The 23,168-nt window shown below is 33.4% G+C and overlaps 1 protein-coding gene across 5 annotated transcripts in view; it reads left to right on the plus strand.

Moving 5' to 3' along the window:
- The window catches only part of LOC110615646 (nuclear pore complex protein NUP205), a 47,858-nt gene that overhangs the window by 11,012 nt on the left and 13,678 nt on the right, over positions 1 to 23,168 (plus strand). For 2 of the 5 annotated variants that reach the window (XM_021757636.2, XM_021757635.2), the window contains exons 9-36: positions 152 to 274; positions 365 to 592; positions 1,039 to 1,128; positions 5,609 to 5,770; positions 6,045 to 6,161; positions 6,256 to 6,462; positions 7,941 to 8,042; positions 8,160 to 8,300; positions 8,771 to 8,901; positions 8,994 to 9,113; positions 9,406 to 9,517; positions 11,999 to 12,196; positions 16,003 to 16,121; positions 16,404 to 16,554; positions 16,638 to 16,750; positions 16,854 to 16,935; positions 17,043 to 17,129; positions 17,251 to 17,328; positions 18,381 to 18,587; positions 20,355 to 20,447; positions 20,527 to 20,640; positions 20,764 to 20,934; positions 21,055 to 21,110; positions 21,191 to 21,263; positions 21,356 to 21,546; positions 21,663 to 21,789; positions 21,888 to 21,965; positions 22,356 to 22,520. In XM_021757636.2, coding sequence (XP_021613328.1) covers positions 152 to 274; positions 365 to 592; positions 1,039 to 1,128; positions 5,609 to 5,770; positions 6,045 to 6,161; positions 6,256 to 6,462; positions 7,941 to 8,042; positions 8,160 to 8,300; positions 8,771 to 8,901; positions 8,994 to 9,113; positions 9,406 to 9,517; positions 11,999 to 12,196; positions 16,003 to 16,121; positions 16,404 to 16,554; positions 16,638 to 16,750; positions 16,854 to 16,935; positions 17,043 to 17,129; positions 17,251 to 17,328; positions 18,381 to 18,587; positions 20,355 to 20,447; positions 20,527 to 20,640; positions 20,764 to 20,934; positions 21,055 to 21,110; positions 21,191 to 21,263; positions 21,356 to 21,546; positions 21,663 to 21,789; positions 21,888 to 21,965; positions 22,356 to 22,520 — 3,636 coding nt within the window. Of the gene's footprint in view, positions 1 to 151; positions 275 to 364; positions 593 to 1,038; positions 1,129 to 5,608; positions 5,771 to 6,044; positions 6,162 to 6,255; positions 6,463 to 7,940; positions 8,043 to 8,159; positions 8,301 to 8,770; positions 8,902 to 8,993; positions 9,114 to 9,405; positions 9,518 to 11,998; positions 12,197 to 16,002; positions 16,122 to 16,403; positions 16,555 to 16,637; positions 16,751 to 16,853; positions 16,936 to 17,042; positions 17,130 to 17,250; positions 17,329 to 18,380; positions 18,588 to 20,354; positions 20,448 to 20,526; positions 20,641 to 20,763; positions 20,935 to 21,054; positions 21,111 to 21,190; positions 21,264 to 21,355; positions 21,547 to 21,662; positions 21,790 to 21,887; positions 21,966 to 22,355; positions 22,521 to 23,168 lie in introns of those variants that run through there. The other 3 variants (XM_043956435.1, XM_021757637.2, XM_043956436.1) reach the window with 3 other exon arrangements.

The raw sequence follows: 23,168 nt of genomic DNA on the forward strand, positions 1-23,168 counted from the left end.
GATATGATTTGGATTTTCTTTTGCTTCCCATCATAAGTAAAATATATGAGGTTGCTTATGATATATGCTTATATCTAATGTGTGTGTGTACTTTTGTATCTTTAAAATGTGATGCTGCCTTGCCAAATAATTCTTTGTTTCTCTTATGCAGATTACGTTCAGTCTTCTTTTCACTCTTATCATTGCATTCATATCAGATGCTCTGGGTGCAGTACCTGATAAAGCTTCTATCCTGTCTCGTGACGCATCTTTTAGAAAAGAGTTTCATGAAATTGTAAGATGAACAGTGATTTATGATTCTTTGTGCATTGTTTGTGAATTTTGAGTTGACATGCAAGTTTTTCGTCTACCTTGCATGATCTAGCTGATGGCTACTGTAAATGCTCCAGTTGTAGAGGGCTTCATTGGTGGTGTTAGGCTTGCTTGGTCTGTACATTTGATGTTAATAAATGATGGGATTACTGCAAGGGACACATTATCAAGCGCTTCATCAAATGATTTGGGATATTTGAATTCATGCTTGGAATCCATTTTCATGAACAATGTTTTCCAGTTTTTGCTGGATAATGTTCTTCGAACGGCAGCTTACCAGGTTTGTTGTTAGAATGTTTCTCATCTCCCAAGTTTTTTTTTTCGGAGCTTAATTTCCTCTCATCAGGTTCAACCTCACGGCAATTAGTCTTTTTAGTTGAACTATCATTTTAGCACAAGTCTTTACTTTACTCTCGACTAATGTTGTTTTATAAGCACATCTAAAAGAAGCAATTAAAATGGTTGATTTCTTGTTTTGATTGTTTTATGTACGTTTTTATTTTGTAAGATGTCTTTGAAGCCAGGGTTTGAATTTTTCCAACCGGTCCTTCATTGTAGTGGTGGGAATATATGACGAATGTACACCTGCACTGCATGTGCACGCGCACACCCTCCCACCCACCTTTTAGTCAAATGTTTTTTTCTATGGATTCTATCTAGTCTCTTGAATAAATAATGATGAACATTTCAGTCATGATTAGTCTGGTGTCAATTTGATGTCCACAGAATGATGATGAGGATATGAAATACATGTACAATGCTTATCTACACAAGCTGGTCACTTGCTTCCTGTCTCATCCATCTGCTAGGGACAAGGTACGTTGAATTATCTTCTTAATTTCTGGTGGCACTTGAAGGGGTAAAATTGATGGTCAACTTCAAATGTCCGATGATGAGTTGCAGTAATTAGTATGCCATTTTTAGTTATTAGATTTTTTAAGGCTGTATGTTACATAACTACTATTTTATATTGTTTATTGGTTTTTGCTCTCCCATTACCATGACACCCGTTGTTTAATGGTAAAAAAGTTTTGTTCCTACACTGGTTGTTATACCTGTTGCTTAATAACAATGGCAGAAAGTTATTTACCATTATGTAATAGTAACGGTTCATTACTTTGTTTTTTTTAAGCCAGATGGGGGCAGAAACTATCAGCTCTCGTCATTTCCTTTCTTTGATGGTTTTAAGCCGTTATATTTCACTTTCTCTCTCAGTTTCCACATGAACTTTTCTATCTTTCAACAAATCTCTCACTTCTTCTTTCTTAAGCTAAGATCATCAACTATCTTTATCATTATAGTCTCTAGACATCTATATCTTACAAAAAGTAAGTAATTTGTTTTTATGTTTGGTGTTCTTTATGTGTTGAAGAAAAATTTGTTTGACGCTAGGCTTTTATTAAATTCATAGTATGAAGCATCATTCTTTACTATCTACATGATTATTTTAGCTTCAAATCGATTAATGCCATTGATGTCTAAGAATGTTGAAATTGATGTGTTAGTGCTTTAGCCTTTTATTTTTCTTAATATCTTAAAATATGTACTCATTTCATGAACTTTGCAAATTTCCCAAAAAAATTAGGGGAGAACTATTATTTGGTCCCTCGAGTTTTTAAAAAATTCGTTAGTTTATACTTATAATTGTTATGCCCAATTGAAAGTTCCCTTATTATTTTCAAATGCAACTAATTAGTTATTCTGTTATATATATTGACAGCTTCTGTAGACATTCGATAAACATTATAAATGTCTTTTAAAATTTAATTCCTGATATTTTAAACAAATTACTATAAGATCCTTCACATTTCATTATTATAAATTATTTAGCCCTTTGACTAATGCAAACATTAACAGGACTAGGTAGTTGCATTTCAAATTAGTAAGGGGCCTTTTAATTAGACTTAAGAATTATAGAGATGAACTAATGAATTTTCTAAAACCCAGGGACCAAATGGTAATTCTCTCGAAAATTTGTTTAGCGATATGCCATATTCATATGTTACTTCCGTCACAGTGCTATTTTTGTTACCTGTGGTGCGACCGCCAACCATAAATGTGCTGTGATTGCGATTTAAATCCTTGTTCAGTGTTTCAATTTTTTGCTGTTGTTTTGTTCTATTTTATTTTTTGTGGTGTTTGTTGTTGGTGCTGCATGTATCTGTGCTTGTTTGTGCTTGTGGTTTGCCACCTTTTCTATGTTTCTAAGGTCTTTTCTCTTTTTGTTTGCATTTGCATGGGCATGGGATGGGCATGTATATGAGTGCTCTATGCTTTGTGGTTTGGCCTCTTCATCTGCTGTGTATGGTTTGTCTTAAGTTTTTCCCTTTCTATTTTTTGCATGTTTACAAATGTGTTGGAAGTACACAATTTACATGATATGTTTATGCATGGGTGTGCTCTTTAATGAAATTGGCTAATTATATGCTGAAATAGTTTTAGCTTCTATATTTGATGATTTTATGCAAGTATGTGTTAGAACTGAAATTCTAACAGGGAAATTTAGAGAGAAGAAGAAGAAGAAGAAGAAGAATAAGAGGGGAGAAGAATTAGAGAGGATAGGAGAGAATAAGATTCAGAGTTGGAGAAAGTAGTATTGTTCTGTATTGAATTTCATAATGCCTTTACATGTGGAACATACTGAGATTTTATAGATCTTAGCTATAATAACTTAACTCCAACTGTACTGCAAAACAGCTGTAACAGCTGGTTGTTATTTGTAATAGCAATATTCTAGAGATTTCTAACCCATTACATTCCTTTTATGTTCCCTTGGCATTTTCCCTATAATACGTGATGGTATGTTACTGAGTACTTTGATTCGCACCATGCCCAAAAGTTTGGCTAAAGCGTGCCTTGGAATGTGTCCATGTTGTTTATATCATATATTAGTATATATTTTTAAATGAGATATTTAAAGTAGGTACATGACAACATGTTATACGCACAGTGGGAGAGAAAGAGGGGAGAGGGAGAGGGATTTTCATATCTTGCCAATTGTTATTGATATGGTGGATACATTGACATAATGTACTGTGGGTATGATCCGCTACTTTTGTTTGTTGTCTCAACTCCCAAGTTCATGAATGTGAGAACATAGATATTCATTCATTCATTCTTTTAAGAAAAGAATATGGGCCGAAGGATCTAATGAATTCATAATACATGAACAGAGGGAGAGGGATTTTCATATCTTGCCAATTGTTATTGATATGGTGGATACATTGACATAATGTACTGTAGGTATGATCCACTACTTTTGTTTGTTGTCTCAACTCCCAAGTTCATGAATGTGAGAATCGTAGATATTCATTCATTCATTCTTTTAAGAAAAGAATATGGGCTAAGGGATCTAATAAATTCATACTACATGAACCCCGCCATTGGTTTATCTGTTTAAGTCTCTTCAGCATGAGTTTCTGTTACCAAACTACTGCAAGTCTATAGCCGATTCAGTCATGGACCCAAGTCAAAGCAGCCACATATTGAGCCTCTAAATTAGTCAAATATTTCAGTTATTTTTCAGCTATCTTTTAGTTAAATTGTTCCCTGTTTGTAGGAGGGTATTCCTCCACTTTCTATTTCATGTTGTTAGTTGAGGAGGGTGTTCCTCCATGTTGAAGTAGTGCTCCTTTAATGTAGGAAGAAGTTATACTTCCTTTCTGTATTTAAGCAATAACATTAATGAAGAGGGGAGCTTCCAAAATCAATTAAGTCTTGAGCGCTTTAAGTCTCAGAGGTTTCAGGTTCCCTCTTTAGAGCCTGAATTGTTAATGACCCAAGGTCGTAAAAAGACTCTTAACCCAAACACTCAAACTCTAGCCATACCCTTAGCCCACAGACCCATAACCAAATCCACAACTCGGGACCATAACAATTTCTTATCTTCAAGAAACAACTCTTTGTGGAATAAAATGGTTTTCTTATTGATTGGGACTTGGAAGTGAGATGGGCTTTAGGCCGCGGGAGAATTCCACTGTTTCTTGTGGGGAAGCAATTTGGGTTAGCTTGTTTGTTGAAAAATCAATATTTGGGTCAATACAAACATGGCACAGCTAGTCATTTCACATTTGTATATTAAACTTGAAATGAACATGACCCTACAATACATCCTAATTTTTAAATGATAACATGCTGCGATGCACATGATTGTATAACGATTGAACTCAACAAGATCTGTTTGACATGAGTTGATACGTTTAATGCTAAGTTTCTAGTTTCTAACTATGGCATATATCCTTAGTAGTTTAAAGTGTATGTATTTTTAAAGTTGTTTTGTTACTTTAGTGGGTTAATCATGCATAGAAAGCAAAATTTTGGGGATGTGGAGTTGTGGACATGATTACATCAATTCAAACCCTCCAATTTTGTGTTTCATCTGGATCATGTTCATGAACCATGTCCAATTTTGCGTCCTTGGGTCCCATATTTATGTGATTTTAATGGGCCTCTAGTTGAACAAAGAAGGGAAGTTTGTAGCTCATAATATACCTGTTCCAATAACTATAATTTATTTTCTAGCTTTTATGGCTATCTTTGCAGTTGGTTTGTCAAATGTGATGGTTTATATGACAACAATAATGCAGTAAGAAGTAAATAAATAAACAAATGACAAATGTTTCTGTTCATGCCACAATGCTCAATTTGGACATTTTTGTTGACTCCAAGTAAAATAGGACGCGTAAAGGATATAGATTTCCACTCATTTGTAGTGTATTCTGTTATTTAAAGTGTCAAGTTGTTAATAGTGTTTTAAGATTTATTGTTTTGCATGGTGAGTGTGGTTTGTATGGAAAATCTCCATGAATCATGTGTGCAAGTAGATGATTCGAGTTTCAAACACTATGCAGATGCTATCTGCTAACTCAAACATCTATTATAGTCGACCGGTTTGATATAACATATCATCCCATGAGCTGTTCTGTGTCCTGCCACTTATTTCCATCTATTCCTTTGCGAAAATTATATTGTTTGGGGGTTTATTCTTAAAATTTTGATGGTGGGGGCCAAAAATGGTTGTGGATTGCAAGAGTAATCTGCATATTGAGTGCATTAATAAATTTTCTCAATTTGAGCATCATCCGGGCAGATTGGTGTGCGTTTTCTAATCTATGGAACCTGGTAAGAATCCTAAGTTTTTGTGTGGAGGGAAAAAGTCTGGCAAAAGGTGTGCATTTCTCTAACGTTGTCATTTTTTTAATTAATATCATGATGTATGCATACACATATATTATACTTTCTTAATGTGTTCTTATCATTATCACTTTGAGAAACTTACTATATTACTTTCTTAAAGGTAAAAGATTCAAAGGAGAAGGCAATGGGCGCGCTTAATTCATACCGTTTGTCTGCTCCACGTGATGTCATGCATGATAGCAACATGCATTCTCAACAAGCCACTGAAATTGGCCCTTTATCGTTTGTCTCCCTACTGGAGTTCGTGAGCGAAATTTATCAGGTTTTTTTGACTTTATGATTATCAAATGACAAGTTTGTGAATGCAAAGGGAATCTTGATGTTTCAAAAATGTAAATGCTTTCTTAGCTGAATCTAATTGAATGCTTTTTAAAATGTCTGTTTAAGTTTGACGTATAGAAGAAGTAGTCATCATATTATAATGCAAATAGTGTAGGGACTAGGAAGCACTTGCTAGCAGACCTTTTTTTTTAATTATTTATTTAATGCTTGGAAGGTTTCTTCTTTCTATGTAACCCCTCTGAATTTATTTTCAGAAAGAGCCAGAATTGTTATCCGGCAATGATGTTTTATGGACATTTGTGAATTTTGCTGGAGAGGATCATACTAATTTCCAAACACTAGTAGCTTTCTTGAAAATGCTGAGTACTTTGGTATGTGGCAATATTTATACTAGTCAATGGAGCACAATTTAGCATGTTTATGCAAAGTAAGGCATCATTGCTCTTGTTGTAACATTTCTTTTAGGCTTCTAGCCAAGAAGGTGCTTCAAAGGTTTATGAACTACTTCAGGGAAAAGCATTCCGCTCTGTTGGGTGGAGCACTTTATTTGATTGCTTGACGATCTATGATGAGAAATTTAAACAATCCCTTCAGACTTCTGGGACTGTGTTACCCGAGTTTCAGGAGGGTGATGCAAAAGCTCTTGTTGCATATTTGAGTGTTCTTCAGAAGGTTTGGACTTGTCTTCGTCTCAAAAATATTTTATTGATCTTGTACTTCCTTGCATTTGATTGCCTCTTATGTGGCAAGTTATCTTCTTTTTGTGTCTTTATCACCATTGTTGATATTTTTTTCAACACTGTAATACTAGTACCATATTACATTAATTGATTCTTGATCTGGCTAGGGGAATTTGTGACTTTACTTGATTTTGATAGTTTGTTAAGGATTACTCAATTCCCATCTTTCTCCCAAGCATCTTGTTATGGACTAAAGATGATAGTTGGTCAATCTGATAGTTTTTTTCAATAACATCTTCCCTTTTGTTGCTGTCAAGTGTTACAAGTAAATTTTATAATTGCATGTGAAATTATTGCTTTCTATAAAATCTATGTTAGCATAGTTCTGTACCCCTTTAATTTCGTAATACTTTTTTCTTTTGTACTAAGAACAATTATTTGAATATTTGGATTTTTTTTTTTAACAGAAGAAAGAAATAGGTCGGTAATTTGGCCATCATTTCTGATCTACATGAGATTTGGTATATTAACATTTTAGTCTAATATGAATGTTATGCTGGTGTTGGAGAGAAATTGTAGTTTAAAGATTTGTGTATGGTGGTCTGTTTTCTACGCTGAATGATTGTGGATAGGCTTTGATTCAAATTCACATGGATTCAATATTTTTCATGTTGAAGTGGTGGCCTGGTGGGAGATATGAAGGGAGGAGCAAACCTCAGATGTTGTGGAGGGAAGTAGTGAGCAAGGATTTATTAGCATTGTTTCTGGTGGAGTGTGGAATAAATGTGTGGCTGACCTCAACTTCTTAGGAATAAGGCTTGGTATGTTGTTGTGAGTGCGAGAAAACTGAACTTGCATGAAAAGAATAGGATAATCTTTGATCAAATGATCAAGTATGAAGTTCCATCCCAACTCTTTGGGTGAGCAAATTAGTTTCTCTTCTTATTTGCTTCTGAGTAAAGAATGTCCTGTTACAAATGGAGTATTGAATGAAAATGCCATTCTTTGTTGGTGAGTTTTCTTATGTTCTCAACGCCGCCCCCCCCCCCCCCCAAAAAAAAAAAAAAAAAAAAAAGAAAGAAAGAAAAAGAAAAAGCACACCTATTCATTTTATCCAATCTAGCCAAAACATGTATAAAATAAAAGGATTAGTGAGCCACATTGCAGCTTCATGTGACAGCTGTACAAGTATTCAGTGACGCAATTTTGCTTCTCTTGAATTAGTCAAGTGCTGTCTTGTTGTCTTGTGTCCATTTGTTGGGTACTTGTTTTCTTTTGAGGAAGGGAAGGGATGGGCAGGAGGGAATGTTGTTGTTGCTATTGAAATTTGAGAAACTCATTACTTCTCCATATCCAGAGGGTTGGGCTCTTTGTTTCCTGTCTGTTGATAATTACAAAGTTCTTTTTTCTTTGACCTTTTTTTTGACACATATACTGTTGTGGTTGTTCTTGATTTGCCATGTGCTATAGGTTATCGAAAATGGACATCCCATTGAAAGAAAGAACTGGTTCCCTGACATTGAACCATTATTCAAGCTTCTTAGTTATGAAAACGTGCCTCCATATCTGAAGGTTAAGTCAGCTTGGATTAAGCCTAACTAGTGTTTGAATAGTTACAGAATCTCTTTGGATAGTAGAATCTTCCATCTGCTTTTTGTTCCTTTCTAAACTCGCTAAGTTATTTTCCAGGGTGCTTTACGGAATGCCATAGCCACTTTTGTTCATGTCTCTCCAGTCCTAAAAGACACTATTTGGGGTTATCTTGAGCAGTATGATTTGCCATTAGTTGTTGGCACTCGTGTTGGAAACAGTAAACCAATGGCAGCACAGGTTAGCTTCAATGTGTAATTTAAAGTTGACTCTCGTAATTGAAATTGATTGCGAATCAGAATGCATCAGATTGTCATAATATTATTACTCCTAATGTGACAGAATGCTCAGTTTTTGGTTTTCTTCTTTATTAATTTTATGTCAACTTTGGTGGCTCAGTCAATTTTCTCACCTGTTCTTTCTTGGTTAAGTTGGATGTAACTGTATTAATCTCTGTAGTATCTGAACATGGTTTCTTCTTTTCACATTTATGTGTAAATTTCATGTATTTGCTGTGTCCGAATGCTAGAGAATATGGTAAATGACATATGATGTTGTACAAGTAAATTAAGATCCAGGACAGTTAATTGTGTAGTTATTTAGGAAGCCAAGTAACCTTTATGAGGATACTTCCTTCAACTTGGACTTGCAGAAGTGTTTGGTCCTTTAAGAGGTGGCAATATGATTCTTATGAAGTTCTATTTTGACAGGTTTATGATATGAGATATGAGTTGAATGAAATAGAAGCAAGAATAGAGCGATATCCTTCGACGATATCTTTCCTTAACCTGTTAAATGCTCTTATAGCCGAGGAAAAAGATACAAGTGATAGAGGGCGTAGGTATTGGTCAATGATTTCTGTTTTTTGGGCTTCTTCCATAATTAATATATTCTCTTTTCTTGCTAGCTTTAACATTGATGGCCTCCTTGCAGATTTATAGGTATCTTTAGGTTCATATATGATGATGTGTTTGGGCAGTTTCCTCAGAGAGCCTATGCTGATTCTTGTGAGAAATGGCAGTTGGTTGTTGCTTGTCTTCAGAATTTTTATATGTAAGTGACTTCACCATTCCAACCTGGTAAACTTTTTTGCATCTAGGATTTGTTTATCTTTCTGCCCCTAAATTTTGGACGATGTCAATGTTGCCCCACTATTCTTGTCCTGAAAATTTTTGATCTGTTTTATCTGATATTTGCATCAATCTCATTGTGCCTTTAATTTGATGAGCTTCCATTTAAGCTACTAGTTTAATTCTTAGTTGGCAGCTCATTGTTCAATTCCTCAACAAAAAGATTAATTGACTAGTTAACAAGGAAATTATTATCTTCTTAATTTATTGTGCAGGATGTTGAGCATGTATAACGTCCAAGATGAGGATGTTGACAGCGTTGTTGACCAGTCACAGACACAATCATCTTCTCTTGAAATGCAGCTTCCGGTCCTAGAGTTGCTAAAGGTGTGTCTTTATCACTGTAATTGGTTAATTTATTCTTCTACTGCTGTTAAATAAATTTTGAATTCCAGAACTGGTATATAATTTAAGTAGCAAGTGAAATGTCTTCCTTAACTGTGACTTTTATGTATAATTGCTTCAAAACAAAGTAACCATTACTTTGTTATGTAAACTAATTGTACTTTACAAATATTTTATATTTTACTTTAAATTTTTTGTAAAATGAATTGATTTTTTCATAATCAATCATATTGCAGAAAATATTTGATAGTAACGAAAATGAAAATAATTCTAAAGAACATATAAACATAACAATTTAAAAAAAAATTAAAAGTTGAAATTCATAATATTTGTGTTGTAGATTTTATAAATTTATATGCAATGATATCTATTTATGAAAAATATTAAATTAATAAAAAGTAATCACACACAAAAAATATAAAAAATATTTACATTTTATAAAGATAAATACCTTTTACAAATAATAGAATAAAATATTATTATTAATTACTAATAATGTTATTAATTCAGTATAATTTTCATTATATTAATTTGTATAAAAATATATTTATATATTTGAAACATCAATTTTTATAAATTTAATATATTTTCCGCAAAGTGATTACTTTACGAAAAGAAGAATCATTTTACGTAAATTTATTATAAAAAATAAAAATTTCCTGTAAAGTTTAACTTATTTTTATAGCAAAGTAAATTTGCTTTGTTTTAGACCAAATAACCATAGAAATCCCCTTCATTATGAAATTACTGTTCTGTAACAGCAAACCTGTTCTATTCAATCGTGTTTTCAGTGTGTTTAATCTCATTTTTAAGGCAAATTATGTTACTGCACAAACATTTCTTTATCTCATAATAATTTTGCCATTTCTCTTTCTTTCTTCCTTTTTTTTTTTTTTTCTGTTCTTTGACATGACAAGACTAGATTTTCAAATTATTTTATTTTATTCTTTAGGTATGGACTTGTTTAATAGATAACCAGTACAAATTATGAATTTGACATCTTTTATTCATGTATTTTTAATGCTCAAACTCTTAAATCCATGGATTCAATGCAATTTGCTTTTCCTAGAGAAGGGAAATTGCCTCATGATGGCTGTGATGGTTAACTGTTACTAGGGTATTGTTTCCCTGATTGTGATTGTAATTAAATTTCAAAGTTCGTTATAATATTTTGAGACCTGTTATCTATTATATTCACTGGATACAGAATGAGTTTTTTCCTTGGATACAAACTAGGAATGGTGGTCTCCCTTTTTGTTTTGGAGGTTTAGGGTTCCTGAAATGGTGTCTGCTTTTATCTATCTCCTTCATGGTTTTAAATAATGGCCGTTACGTAACATAACAACTGTTATGTAATAGGTTTTGGGGGGGCCATTACCCGTTACGCTGTTATACAAAGGCCTCCCTTGATTTGCAGGCATAACGGTTACCGCCGTTATGTAACGGTAATAGCCATTATCAATAATTAGAATTCTTTTATATCCTTCCTCTTCTACTTCCTATTCTCATTTTCATTAGTTTCTATATTTTTTAGCAGCTTCAAAGGCTATATTTTTAAGTTTTCTCTTCCCTTTCTCTTTTAAATTTCAATCTTCCCTGCATATTTCTCATATAAACTTAGATCCAAGATAAACTATTCTATTTTCAAGCTTATTTCTTCTAAAAAGTTAGTTAAATTTTATCTATTTTAATCTTTAATTGTTGTTTTTTTTTTCCTTTTTTAGAAGTGTTTTTGTGAATTAAAGTGTTAATTTTGAGTTAAAATTGTACTTTGAGCTGTTAGTTTACTTGATCTATAAAGATTATATTGATTTTTCTTATTTTAAACTATATGATGTTTAACTTCAGTTAAATAATCTATATTTTATGTATTTATGTTTATTATGCATTTGTATATATTATTTTGAATTAAATCTAATCAATATCATTTCATTTATGAACTTTGCAAATTTATTTGAAAAATTTGCGTAGTGTTAGGTCGTCACCGTTATGTTACAGCCGTTACAGGCCTGTTTCTGTTACTTGCGACCGCGATCGCGATTTAAAACCATGATCTCCTTGGTACTCATTGAAACTATATATTAGTGGATTAATGTCTTATTCTAAATTCTAGGCTTTCTGAGTGGAAGGTTAAGTATTTTGCTCGGATTGAATAGAAATTGGCAGAACTGCAAATTCGGATGAGTTTGCTATGAAAACACTCAAGACAATTCTCTCCTCCCTTTCCTTAATAAACTTGTTATTCCATGAGATCTGGTAAACTCTAAGAATCTGTTTTCATCTATATTCATATATTTGCATTTTGTTTTGGCTGTATTGTATATAATGACTTCTGGCCATTTTGTTTCTGTTAAGCTTTTGAGTAGCTCTACATTGTACTACATCTTCTGTAATGGCTGTGAGATTTTCTTTAGCTGCATACCTTTTGTAAATATCTTAGATTTGTATCATTTTATTGGGCAGGATTTCATGAGTGGGAAGACTGTTTTCCGCAATCTTATTGGTATTCTTCTACCAGGGGTTAATTCAATCATCACTGAAAGGACCAGTAAAATTCATGGGCAACTTCTAGAAAAGGCAGTGCAACTCGCTTTGGAAATAATAATTATTGTCCTGGAAAAGGATATACTTGTTTCTGATTACTGGCGTCCTCTGTACCAGGTGCCTATTCACTTTTCTCTCTCCCCTCTCTCTGAATTGGTAGCTTAATTTATTTGGTGTCTATCACTATCATTATTATTACTATTTGTTGAAATTTTTAGATTCTTTCTTGTTGGTCGATTCCTGTTTCAATTTAGGATTGCAAAAGAGTATAAAATTTAAGATTTCATGTTTCACTATTGTGCTTTTTGTTATGGAAGTTCTAAATCGATATATTGAGTGTGGGTGTGCATTGCATATTTTTACAGTTTGTCAGGTTATGTCTCTTACAGTCAAATAATTTATTGTAGTTTTATCTGTGTTCAAATTATTGGTGATCATTTGGATGTTAATTTGGCGGTTAATTTTATTCACTGTCTTCAATTTAGCTGTTTGTATAAGTAGCGATTTGTGTATAGAAATGCTCAAGTTCAAACTGGAAAAATATGGGTTATTTTTGGGACTCATTAACATTTTTGTGCACGAATATCCTAGAAAGATACATCTAATGGATTTGAAGTTTATCTTTGGGTTAAGATTGTGACAAAAGTAGATACAACCAAACATCCATGGAGTAAAAGGATAAGGATAAGATGTTTGGTCTGGCAATAAGAAAGAATGAAGTTTTTTAAGCTTCAAAACATATGAAGGCATACAGTTAATTTTGTAACAAGCATTAAGCAATAATTCTTCAAAAAGGACAAATGATTAATTAGTAAAAGCAAGTTATTCAATAAGCGTCTGACTCTTACACTTATGAACTCCATTTTGCTGCATAATAGGAGTGCAAGAGGTTAATAAAGAACTTGAGAAACATGAAATTTTGGGAGTAGAAAAATATCCTCATTAATTATTGTGTAATACTTTGGTGTTAACACAAAATCACTTGTGAATCTCAATATAAAAATTTTGCAAGATAATATATAAAAATGATAGCCTATTAAAAATAACCAAGTGGAACAAGAATTGTCATCAATGTAACTAACAAAATAATTAAAACCCAAAATTGAATTAGCATGACTAGGACTTCATATGTTTGAATGAATAATGTCGAGAACAGATGTAGCCTAATTAGTCCACTTGAGAAACAAAGTACGAGTTTGTTTTCCAAGATAATATGACTCACATTATAACCAAGATAAATTGGAAAGATTGGGAACCGTTTTTTGGATTTTTGAGATGCTTGGATAACACAAAATACTATAAAGAAGATCAAAAGAAGCAGCAAAAGTAAAGTAGAAATTCCCATACTTTAGTTATGCACGAGAACATAATCAGCAAAAGTAACAATTAAGGTTTTTGATTATTTTGCTGTTGGAGATAAAATTGTATGGGCGCTTCGGTCTTCGGGAGATAAGGTTGAAGTTTAATGAATGGAAGGAAGAGGATGTGCCTCCCTTGCTCCTTTAATCACCTTTTTGATAGCTAAAGTTACACTAGGGAGAGTGGGAGAAGAAACAATTCTTTGAGAAAATATTTTTATGGCAAGAAAGAAGATTTGAAGCACTGGAATCAATGATTTTTAGATAGGCAAAGAAATCACCATATTGGGCAGTGTATACAAGAAATGAGGATGACTGCTATTTGGTATATCAATATTGTTTAGTAATAAGTATTCTCATATTCAGAGCTTGTTACAATGACAAAATGTGGTAATTGATATGTTGCCACTGTTAGGAAAAGAAAACTATCACCATGGGTAGTATGGGCTGATAGGAGTGTAAATGATCCAAACTGTCTATGAGCTACTCGAGGTTCGGCTTCATTTTTGCTCGACCGTGCTCGACTTGATTTCTAAACGAGTCAAGTTCGAGTTTAATTTTTAGGCTCGTTTAGTAAACCAGCTAAACTTGAGCTCTATAGTATTCGGCTCGTTAAGTCCCATAAGCTCGATTCGTTTCCAAGTTCATGATTAGGCTCGCAAACAGACTTGTGAATAGTCTCGTTAAGCATGCTGAGATAATATTATAAGGGGAATAAACTCAAACCTTACATATACTTTCATAAGCCAAACCTAAAATTTGAAAAATTCAACTCTACATAGTTTAATTACACTATTAAAACTTATAGATATTCGGATTGTTAAGATTTAAGGGCTTGTTCTTTACAAGTTTGTGAGCTAATTTGTATATATATTTATTTAACTAAAATTATTTAGTTTGAAATTTATTAGTTTTATATTAAAACTCGTTATACATGTAAATAAATTGAACTGTTCGTGAATTATCTGAGACTAAACTTGATGAAAGCTCAATTCACCTTAGCTCATTTACTGAACGAGCCAAGTTTGAGCTTCTTAATACTTGACCCGAGTTCGAAATGAGTAAAGCTCGAGTTTGGCTGGAGTTTGAAAAAATTTTAACAAACCAAGTTTGAGCTCTTCAAAACTCGACTCGACTCGGTTCATTTGCACTCCTATGGACTAGACTGACAACACGTACTGGACGGCACATGATTGTATAAAAAAAAGCCACTTATCAATCTTAATCAAGTGTTGTGAAGCTACAAAATTAAAAGGTAAAATTTAATAAGTTTAAAATAAAAATAATAATAGACATAGCTCTATTTAACCAAAATTATTAAAATTACCAATTTACAAAGCTTTAATAAGCATAGAAAATATAAAATAAATGTAGACTTTATCACTAATATAATCTTATAGTCCTTGCTAGAAAATAAAATAATAAAAAACAAGCTGCCTATATATATATATATATATATATATATATATATATATATATAGTCACAAACTAATCCAAATAGTTGTACTACTAGTGTTGTTAGAAAAAGAAAAGAGATAGGTATTTTACATAACCTAGAAATGGAGAACTAAATAACATATCTCTCTCTCTCTCTCTCTCTCATTTAGAAATAGATGGCAAATTATGAAGACTTATTTGAGAAAAACAAAAGCAATATTATAAGAATACTAAAACAAGGACCCACATGTTAGTGCTATGCTAACGGTATTTGAAAAAGGACAATTTCAGATAAGAGATAATGAGAAAGTATTGAAAACAATGCATGAGTAAAGATATTAAAAGGACAATGAGCGTTGGTGTCTTGCCAATGGAAGTGCTTGTTGAAGCTAAAATTAAAGGGGCACCTTTCTGGAGCCTTATGCCTAGAACACAATGCACGCATTGGCGTATAATGTGGGTTCTTGGTGAATGTTGCTTACCCTATAAAGATGCTGAGGCTGGAACCTGGTAAGCCTTGAGCCTAAGTGACTTTATTAACTATGTGGGACTCTTGAGTGTAGGCCGATTGCCAATTGGCATACTTATGGAGTTGGTGGTGAAGTTAATAATTCTCAGAGACCTGTCAATTAGAAATTCAATAGCGTTTCTCATAAATTGGAGAAGAAAGAGCAACAAGCATTTAGACTTTGCTTTGATATCATGAAGAAGGGCTACAAGGGAATTTGTAGTCTCTGCTTGATTATTCCCTTAAGCAATTGGGGTACCTATATACTGATGAGTTGTATACATCAATAATTGAGTTGTACATCAAGAATGGAAGAATACACAATTATACAACATATGTACAGGCGCTATACGTGACCATAGCACATAATAACATCACACAATCGTAGGGAAAATTACAGCAAGCATTCTGATACATTGAACAACCTAAACAGGCTAATCTTCTGTAGATCTTTGTAATTAAGTCGGTGTTTATTTAACCAATAGGTATAATGAACTGTGTTTTTGACAAAGATTTCTTGACAGCTAATTTTACTGTTTTCTTTGTTTGAGCCTATCTATGTTACAATGGACCTTCAAATGATATTCTTTTTCCTCTTCTCTTCCTCATCTTGCTTGCAGCCGTTGGATATTATACTCTCTCAGGATCATAATCAAATTGTGGCATTGCTGGAGTATGTCAGATATGATTTTTTACCACAAATTCAGCAGTGCTCTATCAAAATCATGTCTATTCTGAGGTATTCTTTTTGCTTTAGTTTCTTATTTATTTTTGTCGTGATTGTGAATTAGTATTGCTAATGTATGTTCATCTGTGTACGTTTGCATGTGTGTGCATGTAATTGCATCTGTGTCTTTAAATGTGTGCATGTCGTTTATGTGCAAAGTAAACGAGGTGGAAGAGGAGCTGTGGCTGATATGGTTTGCTTGTGGCCCTCTGTGTTTGTTTGCCTGTATGGCTATTTTTTGGTCATACATCCTTACAAAGATCTTTAACTGTTGGATCATTACATGGATGACAGTTCTCGTATGGTTGGGCTCGTACAGTTACTGTTAAAATCCAATGCTGCAACCTGTTTGGTTGAGGATTATGCAGCCTGCCTTGAGTTACGTTCGGAAGAGTGTCAGATTATTGAAAATAGTGCTAATGATCCAGGGGTTTTGATAATGCAGGTAAATGATAAGTCTGATCCCTGACTTGCTCCCATAAGTGCTACTATAAAATGCTTGCGTTAATTGCCTGAACCTCCGTGCAGCTTCTGATAGATAATATTGGTAGACCAGCTCCAAATGTTACACATTTACTGCTTAATTTTGACCTTGACACCCCAATTGAACGAACGGTTCTACAACCAAAATTTCACTACAGGTTTTTGCCCCTCTTTTTTGGTTGCGAGTTACTCAAGTATATTCTTATTTGTTTTTCTATTGTTTATGAAATCATTTTTACATTTTTTTTGTCTCACATGTAGTTGCTTGAAGGTTATTCTTGAAGTCTTGGATAAACTTTTAAAGCCAGATATAAATGCATTACTCCATGAGTTTGGTTTTCAGGTTGGATTCTCATCTTTTGATCTGAAATTGTTCTATACTATTTTTGGTTATTTGGATTGTTTCACTTCCTGTTATAATGGAAAGGATTGTCCATTTGCCTTGTGCAGCTTCTTTATGAGTTGTGCTTGGATCCACTAACGTGTGGCCCTACCATGGATTTGTTGAGCAATAAAAAGTATCAATTTTTTGTGAAGGTGCATGGTGAACTGCAAAATCAAGATTAATATCCCTGTGATGCTACCACTTTGTATCTTCTTTATAATAATCCTTTTAGATCTTGCGTTTTTAAAATTTTAGTTATCTTCATTGTGACAGCATCTTGACACCTTTGGTGTTGCTCCCCTTCCTAAACGAAATAGCGGCCTGCCACTTCGCATCAGTTCCCTTCACCAGGTTTCTTGCTATATACTTTATTTTTATGTTTATGCAACTATATCATTATTATTTATCAGTCTACTTGCTTTCCTACTACTTATTTGGGGGTCAGCTATATTGGTTTTAGTTGATGATACAGATGCATGTCTCTTTATAATAAAAAGTAGGTCTTCTTTTCTCTAGTAAGCTTTCTGATGGGCACTTCATGGTTTGGAAATGGAGATCTTTTTCCTTTTTCTCTTAAAGCTTTTTCTTCTTTGAGGTCACATCTTTGAAAACTATTTTAGGAAGGATTGTGAACTGACCAAAGAAAAAATAGGAGTGATCGTTGATGACAAAATATTTGGATTTAGGCAATGCTCATACCAGTTGCCTTGCTTTCTTGGTAATGCAGATATATGAGCTGGTACTGGGATAAAAATCACACCTACTTGTTTTCTGTTTTTCCACTTTAGGTGCCTTCTAATTTGTTAAGGATTCTTCTCCCCTGAACTGGAATTGTCTTGATTTGTTTGTTTATTCTTTCCTTTGTGTTTTTCTTAAATGCTATCTGAATAGGGTTGAGATATGAAATGAAGGGATTTCATTTTGATACCTTTGATTAAATTCTGCAAACAAGATTTATAATGCATAGATTTTCTTCAGTTAGAAAACTTATGAATGTGATTTGAAATGGCTCTAAAATGTATAATTTCAACTACACTATGCAAATATTTGGTGGATAATTGCTTTGTTCTGTTCCTTCCCTCTTCCTGCTGCCCCTTCCTTTCTATCTAGTCCAAATATTTATTGAGAAAATTGGAACTAGAAAATTTTGAATTTACTAACCAAATTCATCTTTATTATGTTGAACCCCCTATTGGGATCTTCTTTCCAGATTTTTTGAATTATTTAAAACCTGCTGAAAAATTTGACTAATATTTGAATTTTCATACTCAATGTGTACTGCTTTTTTATTTCACCACAAAACAACATAATTTTGAATAATTGCTAGTAATTGTTGCTCTTTTCAATTAGTTAGATTGTTTGCACACATTAATTGCTTGTCTTCTTTTTTCTTTTTTTATCAGAGAGCATGGCTCTTAAAGCTCTTAGCTGTAGAGTTGCATTCTGGTGATATGGGTACTCCTACTCACAGAGAAGCATGTCAGAATATACTTGCTCATCTTTTTGGAAGGGAAATAATTGAAATTGGGTCTGATCAAGTAGTTTCTGATTCTTTCGGTTTTCAAAATAGCAGTGAACATGCGGGAACCCAAGCAATTAGCAAGAGTAAGGTATTGAAAAGTTGCTTCTGACTGGTGGTTTGAATCGGTCAATATGTGTAATTGTGTATTTATTATTTACATTAAGAAACAACTGTTATGGTTTTTGAATTTTGATTCCTGCAAGAGTGGTTCCTGCTGTCATGCAGTCTCAGTGTTTTATTTCCTGCAGTCATTCAGTCACACTGTGTTTTATTTTTGTGTGCCATTATGTTTCGTAGTCTAGAAGACCCTTTGGTTAAGTGGCGGCAGCTAACAGTGAATGGTTAGTGATCAGCGCCGGTAATTGATTATTAAGCATTTGCTTATATAGCAGTTGGGGTTTTTTTGGATTGTAAAATACTAATGTGTTCTATTTTTAATTTTTTTTAATTTTTTAACTTTTACTTCCTTTTCTGTTACCTATATGACTTATTATTCAATTTTCTCTTTTAATTAATTTAGAATTAGAGCCATTTACTCAAACAAAATTATTCTTAAATGTTTTCATATTTTAATTAATTATTGTCATATTTTAATGAGTTGTCATGGTATGTGTTGGGCTATATAAATGCGTGTTAAAAATTACAAGTGAATAGTGCGTTTTATTGTTATATTCAATATTGTCATAATTATTTTGGATTCAATAGCATACTTTAAGGAAGCCAGCTAAAAGCTATGATTTCTAGCTTTTACAGTTTTCAGTTATAAAAATTAAAAGTGAGCTTTAAACATTTCAAGGCCGAGTTTTGTTTTCCATTTTGTGAAATCCCAATTCTGTGGTGGTTGAGGCTTAAACTGCTAACAGGTAGCTTCAAATGGGAAAAACTTTGCTGCCTTGTATTTCGGTGTTGTCATGTCCTAATTATAGCTGATAATTAGCATCTGCTTATCTATAATGGTTTTGATTATGCCTTGTAATTGCTAGACTGTCGTGAAAGATCCTTTATTATCAAATTAAAATTATGATATTGGGTCAAACTCTGTGTAGAGCTGATTTTCATACTACATATTGCACCTAAAGGAATCTTATTTCTATTATGTTGCATTTGGATAACTGAATTTGAAATGTACTGTTTTAGATACTTATATTTAAAATTTGACTGTATGGTTAAGGCCGAGAATATAGAATCGAAAATAAGGTATTTGCAATTTAATGAATGAATAGAAGTATTTAAAATTTTGAAGGTCAAGTAATTTGGCCTGCATACTATACCCATATCTTTTGGTATAGGCACTGCCATAATGGATCTGTTCTTGCTCATTTTTGTTCATGCTTTTAATGCTGTGCCTCTGATACTCATCTAGTGTGCTTGGTTGGTGCCCCTTAGCATGCTTTTGATGTCTTTTCTTTAATAAATCTGTAAAAGAATTCTATTTCTTTAGCTCATTTTAGGAGGCGAGCATAGATTCTCTACTACATGTCTATGCTTGTTTTGAGGATGATCTGCCCTATGTTTTGAGTTACTTATATTTAGAGATTTTATAATGCACTTCGGACACTTTGTTCTTCTAATTTGTCTAGAGGTCAGTCATATTCATGTCCAGCAATCCTTGTGCATTATTGGTGCTTTAGGATAAAATCAAGAGTTAAAGCAACTATTTTGTGAAAGTTAAATAAATGGTATGGATTTTTTTTTCTTTGTTGCCTATTTATAATTTCCCTCACAGGCAATATTGGAGATGTTGAATATATATTGATCCTTAAAGAGGCATTACGGATTATTGTTAGAGCAAAATTTATTTTGTCATTTTGATGCTGCTGAAAATTTGGTTGTTTTCTGCTTTTATCAAATCCAGGTGTTAGAGTTGCTTGAAGTAGTCCAGTTTAGATATCCAGATACTAGCATGAAGCTTTCTCAGATTGTCTCTAATATGAAGTATGACTTGCTGGTAAGATCCTTAATGTGTGAAAGTGGTTGTTGTATAGTTCAATTTTTTTTCTTACATGAGGATTTTTGTTGTGTGTTAGGCAGAGGACGTACTTGGAGATCCAACTGCTTCTGGAAAGGGTGGTGTTTATTACTATTCGGAGCGCGGTGATCGTCTGATAGACCTAACTTCTTTCCGTGATAAACTTTGGCAGGTCCACATCTGTGATTAGTTGAGCCCTCAGAAGTCATAATTGATTTGTGTAATAATATTTTTCCTATTAACTTCTAACATGCAAACTTTCATGGTGGTGGTCCTGACTTGTGTTTTTGCTCAGAAATTCAATTCATTGTATCCCCAGTTGAGTAACTTTGGCAATGAAGCTGAGCTAAATGATGTAAGAGAGACGATTCAACGGTTGTTGAGATGGGGATGGAAGTATAATAAGAACCTCGAGGAACAAGCTGCACAACTTCATATGTTGACTGGCTGGTCACAGATTGTTGAGGTTTTTGGTCTTTCATAGGGCTTTTTTTTGGATTCTTTTAAGTTCTATATCTGCAAAGCTGATATTTTAAATCTTCAGTCACTTTAATTTTGCGTCGTGTGCATCCATGTTCTTTTTCAGGTCTCTGCATCAAGAAGGATGTCCTCTCTGGAAAATAGATCTGAAATTTTATATCAGTGGGACCTTATTACCATTATTTCTTTTTTCTTCCACTTTGTTCGTGGACACTCTGTAATTGCTTTCTGGTCATTCACAGGGTTCTTGATGCCTCTTTGAGTGCTTCTGCTTCTCCAGACTGTTCATTGAGGATGTCATTCATATTGAGTCAGGTATGATTCATTCGTTAAAATTTTCCTCCTTTTAACTGGGCTATTTACCAACTATTAATCTCTATTTTGGCTTTTTCTTGGGATGTCCCCAGGTTGCACTTACATGCATGGCTAAACTTCGGGATGAAAGATTTATATGCCCTGCTGGTCTAAATCCTGATAGTATCACATGTCTTGATATTATCACGGTAAAGCAATTATCAAATGGTGCTTGTCACTCTATATTGTTTAAGCTTGTAATGGCAATTCTGAGAAATGAATCATCAGAGGCCTTGAGGAGACGGTATGTTTTTGTAATTATTAAGCTGGTGCTGTCAATCTACTCTGAACTTCTAGGTTGCATTCTGATCCACCTTCCTCTCTCTTTGTGGATGTACATGCATTTTTTTTGGGGTGCAGCCAATATGCCTTGCTGCTTAGCTATTTTCAATACTGTCAGCATACACTTGATCCAGATGTTCCAACAACAATTATGCAGTCATTATTGCTTACTGAGCAAGATAGTGAAGATATGGACCTTCGACAGGTGCATAGATTAGACAATCCTGACGCACGCTTTTTTTTTTTTTTTTAATAAACTTCAGTTAATGTTTTATGAATTTTGACCTGTTGGCATGTGTCCAGATTAACAGAGAACAGGCTGAATTAGCTCATGCCATTTTTTCCATTTTAAGAAAGGAAGCTCAGGCAATCTTAGATTTGGTAGGCTTCCTTGTTCCTACTATATCATATATTCTGACATATGGAAGCTGAGTGGAACAGTGAATGATGAGTATATGCTATTTTTATTTTGGACTTGATTGTTTTCTAAGACTTCTAAGACTATAATGGATGGTTAACTGGTTAATAGTGTGCAGCTTAAATGTTTTCAAGCTATAAAAATTCATATTCACTGACTTCTGTTTTGATGTACTGTTCAAACTTAATGAAAACTGAATATTTAATTTGTTCTTATAATTTTCTGATTCACTGTTAGCCTCACGTTGTCGCTGCTATTTAGGGTTGTCTTCATGTTCTTCTTGTCCTGTACTGTAAAACCCTTACCTACCCTCTCTCTTTTCACAAACTTTATGTTTGTTCTCAAATCTTCAGGTAATAAAAGATGCAACTCAAGGCAGCGAACCTGGGAAGACGATAGCACTTTATGTTCTGGATTCATTGATTTGTATTGATCACGAGAGATATTTCTTAAGCCAACTTCAAAGCAGGGGTTTTTTGCGGTCTTGCCTGATGAGCATCAGCAACGTTTCCTATCAGGTGTTACTTCTTTGAGCCATAATATGTTCTGATTCATGGAAAAAGTATATTATAAATCTTAATATTTATACACTAGTTACAGATGGCTTATATTTAATAAGTACATATTTGCCCATGTGGGAGCTTGCCAATCTGAAAATCTTTCTTCAATGAAGACTCAAGATAACAAGAATATATACATTTCAACAATATATTCATTAGGGAGCCACTTCAATTATTTTATGGGGTTCAAAACTTTGTTGTCGGAGCTTTCTATTAATATTATCCTTCTTTTTATGTTTAGATATGTTTTTGCAGAAAAAAATTGAAATAAATAAATAAATAAGAAAATGAATGCATATGATATATGCTGTTTTTATTACAAGCATATACACTGCTACCCTGTAGTTTGATCTGTGTTCTCATCTTCTATATTCTCTTTTATAAATGTGAAACAGTGGATAAAAAACTCTTTACTAACCTAGTTTCTCCTAAGCAGGTTCTCGGGGAATAACCATCTTCATTTTCTCATAAAAGTCCATGCCTTTGAGATTTGCAAGTTTGTGTGTGTATACTTGGCAGCCAAGCTACACATAAATAACAAAGAGAAGGAAGAAAAAGACAATGCTTGCATGGCATTGAATGTTGTTAGGGTCCAGTCGATTGTTG

The sequence above is a fragment of the Manihot esculenta genome, chromosome 5 (assembly GCF_001659605.2).
Source record: "Manihot esculenta cultivar AM560-2 chromosome 5, M.esculenta_v8, whole genome shotgun sequence".
NCBI lineage: Eukaryota > Viridiplantae > Streptophyta > Magnoliopsida > Malpighiales > Euphorbiaceae > Manihot > Manihot esculenta.